At 51.2% G+C, this 8469-nt stretch overlaps 1 protein-coding gene across 1 annotated transcript; it reads right to left on the reverse strand.

Annotated features, from left to right (window-relative positions):
* Positions 1-2911: 2911 nt before the first annotated feature.
* On the reverse strand, positions 2912-4959 carry LOC139550711 (tumor necrosis factor receptor superfamily member 4-like). The gene is made up of 6 exons (XM_071361810.1): positions 4851-4959; positions 4254-4382; positions 4094-4166; positions 3676-3926; positions 3452-3565; positions 2912-3276 (listed from the first exon to the last, which is right to left on the reverse strand). Exons 1-6 carry the CDS (start codon positions 4957-4959, stop codon positions 3245-3247), a joined length of 708 nt encoding a protein of 235 aa, XP_071217911.1. The 3' UTR covers positions 2912-3244.
* Between the last annotated feature and the right edge of the window lie 3510 nt (positions 4960-8469).

Here is an 8469-nt window from a genome sequence, read left to right on the forward strand (position 1 = left end):
CCTTCTCGCCTCTCCTCGTCCGATGAGGAGGACGAAATAGACTGCCGTTACAGAACCACCCACCTAACCCGGACCAAGCAGCGTGGAAACGGGCAGCAGCGACAGCAGCAGCGGTACCAGGAGGAATGGACATGGGAGGAAATTCTAGATGGTAAAGGACCCTGGGCAGAGCCAGAGGAGTGTCGCCGCCCCAAAGCGGAGCTGGAGGCAGCAAAAGCGGAGAGGCGGCATTATGAGGCGCTAGCAAGGCAGAGCGGCTGGAAGCCCGAGAGGCTCACCCAAAAATTTCTTGGGGGGGGGGGGGGGGGGGCTAAAGGGGAGTGTGGCGAAGTCAGGTAGGAGACCTAAGCCAACTTCCCGTGCTTACCGTGGAGTGAGAGGGCGTCGTACTGGTCAGACACCGTGTTATGCGGTGGAGCGCACGGTGTCCCCAGTACGCGTGCTTAGCCCAGTGCGGGCTATTCCACCTCGCCGCACTGGTAGGGCTAGGTTGGGCATCGAGCCGGGTGTCATGAAGCCGGCCCAACGCATCTGGTCTCCAGTGCGTCTCCTCGGGCCGGCGTACATGGCACCAGCCTTACAAATGGTGTCCCCGGTTCGCCAGCATAGCCCAGTGCGGGCTATTCCACCTCTCCGCACTGGCAGGGCTACGGGGACCATTCAACCAGGTAAGGTTGGGCAGGCTCGGTGCTCACAAGCTCGTGTACTCCTTCACGGTCCGGTATATCCGGCGCCACCTTCCCGCCCCAGCCCAGTACCATCAGTGCCTACACCACGCACCAGGCTTCCAGTGCGTCTCCAGAGCCCTGTTCCTCCTCCACGCACTCTCCCTGTGGTGCGTGTCTCCAGCCCAGTACCTCCAGTTCCGGCACCACGCACTAAGCCTCCTGTGCGTCTCCAGAGCCCTGTACGCACTGTTCCTGCTCCCCGCACTAGCCTTGAGGTGCGTGTCTCCAGTCCGGTACCACCAGTTCCGGCACCACGCACCAGGCCTACTGTGCGCCTCAGCAGGTCAGAGTCGGTCGTCTGCCCAGCGCAGTCTGAGCTGCCTGCCTGCCCAGCGCCGTCTGAGCTGCCTGCCTGCCCAGCGCCGTCTGAGCTGCCTGCTTGCCCAGCGCCGTCTGAGCCATCCGTCTGCCCAGCGCCATCTGAGCCATCCGTCTGCCCAGCGCCATCTGAGCCATCCGTCTGCCCAGCGCCATCTGAGCCATCCGTCTGCCCAGCGCCATCTGAGCCATCCGTCTGCCCAGCGCCATCTGAGCCATCCGTCTGCCCAGCGCCATCTGAGCCATCCGTCTGCCCAGCGCCATCTGAGCCATCCGTCTGTCCAGCGCCGCCCGTCTGTCCAGCGCCGCCCGTCTGTCCCGAGCCATCAGAGCCGCCCGTCTGTCCCGAGCCATCAGAGCCGCCCGTCTGTCCCGAGCCGTCAGAGCCGCCCGTCTGTCCCGAGCCGTCAGAGCCGCCCGTCTGTCCCGAGCCGTCAGAGCCGCCCGTCTGTCCCGAGCCGTCAGAGCCGCCCGTCTGTCCCGAGCCGTCAGAGCCGCCCGTCTGTCCCGAGCCGTCAGAGCCGCCCGTCTGTCCCGAGCCGTCAGAGCCGCCCGTCTGTCCCGAGCCGTCAGAGCCGCCCGTCTGTCCCGAGCCTTCAGAGCCGTCCGTCTGTCAGGAGCCGCTAGAGCCCTCCAGTCATGAGCTGCCCTCCAGTCATGAGCTGCCCTCCAGTCATGAGCTGCCCTCCAGTCATGAGCTGCCCTCCAGTCATGAGCTGCCCTCCAGTCATGAGCTGCCCTCCAGTCCGGAGTTGCCCTTCAGTCCGGAGTTGCCCTTCAGTCCGGAGTTGCCCTTCAGTCCGGAGTTGCCCTTCAGTCCGGAGTTCCCCTCTGTCCTGAGCTGTCTCCTAAATCTAGGGGGAACCTTTGTGAAGGTTCCTAGACCAGGGTCGGGGGCGAGGGTCGCCACTCAAAGGACGCTAAGGAGGGGGACAAAGACAATGGTGGAGTGGTGTCCTCGTCCTGCGCCGGAGCCGCCACCGCGGACAGATGCCCACCCAGACCCTCCCCTTCAGTTTTAGGGGTGCGTTCGGAGTCCGCACCTCAGGAGGGGGGTACTGTCACGTCCTGACCATAGTGCTTATGTGGTTTGCTTGTTTTGGTGTTGGTCAGGACGTGAGCTGGGTGGGCATTCTATGTTGTGTGTCTAGTTTGTCTGTTTCTGTGTTCAGCCTAATATGGTTCTCAATCAGAGGCAGCTGTCAATCGTTGTCCCTGATTGAGAATCATATATAGGTGGCTTGTTTTGTGTTGGGATTTTGTGGGTGGTTGTTTTCTGTGTCAGTGTTTGTGCCACACGGGACTGTGACGGTTACTTTGTTTTGTTATTTTGTAATTGTATATTGTTTTCATGTTATTAAATCATGGAAACTTACCATGCTGCACATTGATCCTCCGATCCTTCTCGCCTCTCCTCGTCTGATGAGGAGGACGAAATAGGCTGCCGTTACACTCTGTCTTTGACTTGATGGTTTCGATTGAAAACGTGAGTGGAAGTCATACAGACTGGGTGGAAGTATCTCTCTCATTGAAAATAAGTAACAGACCTATAGCCTATCCACAGGGGGAAGACCCTACCCAGTGTCAGTGTCTGTAATGTACTGATTCTTCTCTCTTCTCTGATACTTCTGCTCTTGCTGGGTCTTAGTTTATGTAAATGTCTCAACTCCTAAGAATGTGCATATTGACATTAGGATCATGTAAAATGTGAAAAAGTTTATTTGCAAAGACATAAACAACCACAACATTTAACACAATACACATTTTACAATATGTTGCCACATTATTTTGCCACCATAGCATTGTTTTCACATAATCTCCCTGTAAATCTAACCAGACACCTGAAGGAATAGGAAGTAGTATTTATCATTATTTTGTCAGAAGCCCATTTGTGAAAATAACATAATATCTAGATCCCCCAGCGCAGCCGAGAACAATGCTATTGTTGACAAATAGATTGAAAACAAAGTACTGTCTAAAATGCTTTTCCATAATAACAGAATACATGAGAATCAAATATTGACCATATTTTAAAAACTGTTTAAAGTTGTTTCTGGTTTAAAAGAGTGGCATTGAGAATAACAGCAACATTTTGACAATATGAATAGTTTGACAGACAGATAGCCAGGTATCTCTATCATGGCTCCCCCAAACTTGGTTGTTTTACCAGGGAAGAGGAACTGCTGTCTCCACTTTCTTCAATCTGGCCTCCGGCACATTGAGTCCTGAGCTAGGGTAGAACAATAGAGTCAGAATATACAAACAAAACAACACACAGATGACATTTCAGATTCAAGAGCCCATCAAGCTCAAATAACTACAACGCACATAATAGCTAAAGAAACTAACATAACACTTCTCATAACTATTGTGTGACTTATAGTTTCCCTAACAGTTGCACATACATGTTCTGACAGCTGGCTTATTGTGGTCCTTGATGCAAGGAATGGTGATCAGTTTGCAGGTCACAGTGGTAAGTAGAAAAGTAAGCAGCAGGACAGTTCCCATGAGTGTCATTACTGGAAGACAGAAATAAGGCATTATTCATATAAAGCTATACAATGATCAACTGTAACACAAAGTTTTACATGAATGTATGTCATGGATGAGAGTCAAGAACAGCATTTACCTTGGCCAAAGTCTGCCGTTGAGAACTTGGGACTTTTGGTCACCTTGATAGTGGGGGCTGGTGTTAAGGTGGGGACATCGGGATGAGGGGATGACCTTTGGCTCTGGATCAATGACTTAGAAAAGGTCTGGATGGAGCCAGATGGGGAAATGGTGTGTGTGGAGGAGAGGGTCTTCCCCTCTGGCTCTGAATTATCATTACAGGTCACATCTGATGTCGCACTGCCCGGAATCCTCACTCCACTCCTACACCTAAGACACAAGCAGATACACAGCCATGAGTCAGACTGCCTTAAAAATGCTTTGAAATCAATTGCAAAGGATGACAAAAAGTCCAACATTATATTGTAAATGTAAGGAGATTGCTTGATACTTTAGCAAATAGCAAAAATTGAACAAATGCTAGTTCATTTACATACTCTCGCCATTTCACACATTTAGAGTCCATTTTGGTGGTAAAGGATCCCTCCTTACATTCACGGCATATTAATCCTGAGGTGAGAAATGATATAATGCCAGTTATTTACATTTACTAATCAATCCATTAAAAAGCATCAGTATTACATGCTCCAGCTTTACCTGATGTATCCTGCTCAGACCCCTTGGCACACTTGCATATCGAAGACTCATCGTTCCTTCTAATGAATCCTGTACGACACTGACATATAGCATTGGAAGTCTTTGTGCACTCTGATATCAATTCACTGTCTGAATAAAACACAAAGATATTATAGTTTATTGATGCAAACAAACAAACGTGTCTGTGGGTTACACTGGCATATTGTATGGCTATTTGTATTCAAATCAAATGAATTTATAAAGCCCTTCTTACATCAGCTGATATCTCAAAGTGCTGTACAGAAACCCAGCCTAAAACCCCAAACAGCAAGCAATGCAGGTGTAGAAGCACGGTGGCTAGGAAAAACTCCCTAGAAAGGCCAGAACCTAGGAAGAAACCTAGGGAGGAACCAGGCTATGAGGGGTGATCAGTCCTCTTCTGGCTGTGCCGGGTGGAGATTATAACAGAACATGGCCAAGATGTTCAAATGTTCATAGTATTCAATTCAAGATTTGGTGTGGGATCATTATACAGATACTATTTTCTGTCAACAGGTCATTTGTTTACATCATGTATTAAAACTGATTGTAACTTCTTACTACATGATTATAACTTACTCTCAAGGCAGAAGGTGCAGGGTTCACATTGCTGAGAGCGATTTGGTCCTGCCTGGTATTGCCTTTCAGGGCATGGGTCACAAAATCTTCCTTTCCATCTACTTATCATCTCACCTTGATAACTTCATTCACATTATTTTCCTTGTACTGTAATTGTTGTTAACATTGGACTCATTTCACATTAGAAGTAACTTTAATAGTATCAATGGTAAAGAAAAAGTATTCAAGATATATCTACATTCATTGTACATTAGAGTATAACTCACACAATAGCACCTAATAATTAATAACTCATACTTTACCTTTTTTGCATTCGAAAGTTGCCTCCACTGCATTTAAAAAATCCTTTACAAGTGATTACACATAAATAGATGAGCACCCAGAATCTAGACAGGATCATCATATAACTTTCGCTATAGAAAAGAGCACGGCTGTCTGTGAACCTGTACAGGGGGGATTTAAGACTATATGTGTCACGCCCTGACCATAGTTTGCTTTGTATGTTTATATGTTTTGTTTGGTCATGGTGTGATCTGAGTGGGCATTCTATGTTGTATGTCTAGTTTGTCTGTTTCTGTGTTTGGCCTGATATGGTTCTCAATCAGAGGCAGGTGTTAGTCGTTGTCTCTGATTGGGAACCGTATTTAGGTAGCCTGTTTTGTCATTGTGGGTTGTGGGTGATTGTCTAAGTGTAGTGTTTTTGTGTCAGCACTATTATTCATTAGCTTCACGTTCGTTGTTTTGTTATTTTTGTGTAGTTTCGTTAAGTGTTCTCTGTGTTAATAAATATCAAGATGAACACTTACCACGCTGCATATTGGTCCTCCGATCCTTCAAACTTCTCCTCGTCAGATGAGGAGGACGAAGACAACAGTGACAGAATCACCCACCACAACCGGACCAAGCAGCGTGGTAGCGGGCAGCAGCAGCAGCGGCCGGATTCTCAGGACTCCTGGACATGGGAGGAGATTTTAAATGGAGAAGGACCCTGGGCACAGGCTGGGGAATATCGCTGCCCCAAAGCATAGCTGGAGGCAGCGAAAGCTGAGCGGCGGCGATATGAGGAGGCAGCACGGCAGTGCGAAAGGTACGAGAGGCAGCTTTTTTGGGGCACACGGGGAGTGTGGCTAAGCCAGGTAGCAGACCTGAGCTCACTCCTCGTGCTTATTATAAGCAGCGCGTTACTGGTCAGGCACCGTGTTATGCGGTTAAGCGCACGGTGTCGCCAGTACGTGCCCATAGCCCGGTGCGCTATAGGGCAGCCCCCCGAAAGTGTCATGCGAGTGTCGGCATCCAGCCAGGGTGTATGGTGCCTGCTCAGCGTGTCTGGTCTCCGGTATGCCGTTTCGGTCCAGGGTATCCTGCTCAGGCTCTGCGTGCTGTGTCTCCGGGGCGCTGGGAGGGTGCAGTGCGTCCTATGCCTGCGCTCCGCTCGTGCCGGGCAAATGTGGGAGTGGAGCCTAAGAGAGAGGTGCGCGTAGTAGGCACTAGATCTCCAGTGCTTACCCACAGCCCGGTTCAACCTGTGCCTGCACTCTGGAGGGTCCGGGCTAGAGTAGTTATCCAGCCTGGGGGAGTGGTGTCAAGGCTGCGCACCAGAGCTCCAGTGCTCCCCCACAGCCCGGTCCTTCAGGTGCCTTCTCCTAACACCAAGCCTCCTGGAGGTCTCCCCAGCCTGGTGGGTCCTGTGTCAGCCCCACGCACCAGGCTGTCTCTCCGTCTCCTCCCTACAGGTGCGCCCGTCTGTCCAGCGCCGCCTGAGCTGCCCGTCTGTCCAGCGCCGCCTGAGCTGCCCGTCTGTCCAGCGCCGCCTGAGCTGCCCGTCTGTCCAGCGCTGCCTGAGCTGCCCGTCTGTCCAGCGCCGCCCGTCTGTCCAGCGCCGCCCGTCTGTCCAGCGCCGCCCGTCTGTCCTGAGCCGCCGGAGCCGCCCGTCTGTCCTGAGCCGCCGGAGCCGCCCGTCTGTCTTGAGCCGCCGGAGCCGCACGTCTGTCCTGAGCCGCCGGAGCCGCCCGTCTGTCCAGCGCCGCCCGTCTGTCCAGCGCCGCCCGTCTGTCCAGCGCCGCCCGTCTGTCCTGAGCCGCCGGAGCCGCCCGTCTGTCCTGAGCCGTCGGAGCCGCTCGTCTGTCCTGAGCCGTCGGAGCCGCCCGTCTGTCCTGAGCCGCCGGAGCCGCCCGTCAGTCCTGAGCCGCCCGGAGCCGCCCGTCAGTCCTGAGCCGCCGGAGCCGTCCGTCAGTCATGAGCCGCCGGAGCCGCCCGTCAGTCCTGAGCCGCCCTTCAGTCAGGAGCCGCCCCTCAGTCCGGAGCCGCCCTTCAGTCCGGAGCCGCCCCTCAGTCCGGAGCCGCCCCTCAGTCCGGAGCCGCCCCTCAGTCCGGAACCGCCCCTCAGTCTGGAGGCGCTCCTCAGTCCAGTGGGGCCCTTTAGTAGGGTTGCCAGTCCAAGGTTGGCGGCGAGGGTCGCCGTTCCTAAGAGGCCACTGAAGCGGGTAATGACTATGGTGGAGTGGGGTCCACGTCCCGCGCCAGAGCCGCCACCGCGGATAGATGCCCACCCAGACCCTCCCCTATAGGTTTAGGTTTTGCGGCCGGAGTCCGCACCTTGGGGGGGGGGGGGGTACTGTCACGCCCTGACCATAGTTTGCTTTATATGTTTATGTTTTGTTTGGTCAGGGTGTGATCTGAGTGGGCATTCTATGTTGTATGTCTAGTTTGTCTGTTTCTGTGTTTGGCCTGATATGGTTCTCAATCAGAGGCAGGTGTTAGTCATTGTCTCTGATTGGGAACCATATTTAGGTAGCCTGTTTTGTCATTGTGGGTTGTGGGTGATTGTCTAAGTGTAGTGTTTTTGTGTCAGCACTATTATTCATTAGCTTCACGTTCGTTGTTTTGTTATTTTTGTGTAGTTTCGTTAAGTGTTCTCTGTGTTAATAAATATCAAGATGAACACTTACCACGCTGCATATTGGTCCTCCGATCCTTCAAACTTCTCCTCCTCAGATGAGGAGGACGACGAGCGTGACAATATGAAAAATACTATGGTGTTGAAACCTCACTTATATATGATCTACAGCTTAGGTGACATATATATATTGATGTGGTGTAGTTCAGCTGTACCATGTGCACGTTTAAGATAGTGTGATGAATCATATGATTTCCTGTTCCTCTTTAGTTATCCCCGCCCCAAGAGTGGTAAATAAATTATAATCCTCATTCTTTTCAACTGAAAATACTCTGTCCTTCAAGGTTTATTATATTTCCTTGACATAACACCCCAAATAAACTGATCACTTCCACTCATATTAATGCTGTTTCCTTTTGTTTCTGAGAGGTACAGTAGGTAGGACATTCTATGTGTACTAAACCCCAGTGTAACTCCCACCTTCTCCTTTTTTGTTAATTTATTTTATTTCACCTTTATTTAACCAGGTAGGCAAGTTGAGAACAAGTTCTCATTTACAACTGCGACCTGGCAAAGATAAAGCAAAGCAGTTCGACACATACAACAACACAGAGTTAGACATGGAGTAAAACAAACATACAGTCAATAATACAGTAGAAAAAAAAGTCTATATACAATGTGTGCAAATGAGGTGAGATAAGGGAGGTAAGGCAATAAATAGGC

This window comes from Salvelinus alpinus, chromosome 2, assembly GCF_045679555.1.
Source record: "Salvelinus alpinus chromosome 2, SLU_Salpinus.1, whole genome shotgun sequence".
In the NCBI taxonomy this organism is placed as follows: Eukaryota; Metazoa; Chordata; class Actinopteri; order Salmoniformes; family Salmonidae; genus Salvelinus; species Salvelinus alpinus.

Bases quoted from the DNA above. Each gene is read 5' to 3' on its own strand.
- LOC139550711 (XM_071361810.1), bottom strand. From the start codon at position 4,959: ATGATAAGTAGATGGAAAGGAAGATTTTGTGACCCATGCCCTGAAAGG. The intron at 4,383-4,850 runs GTAAGTTATAAT...TGTTTTATTCAG, and splicing joins CTGCACCTTCTGCCTTGAGA to ACAGTGAATTGATATCAGAG. The intron at 4,167-4,253 runs GTAAAGCTGGAG...TTCTCACCTCAG, and splicing joins GTCTGAGCAGGATACATCAG to GATTAATATGCCGTGAATGT.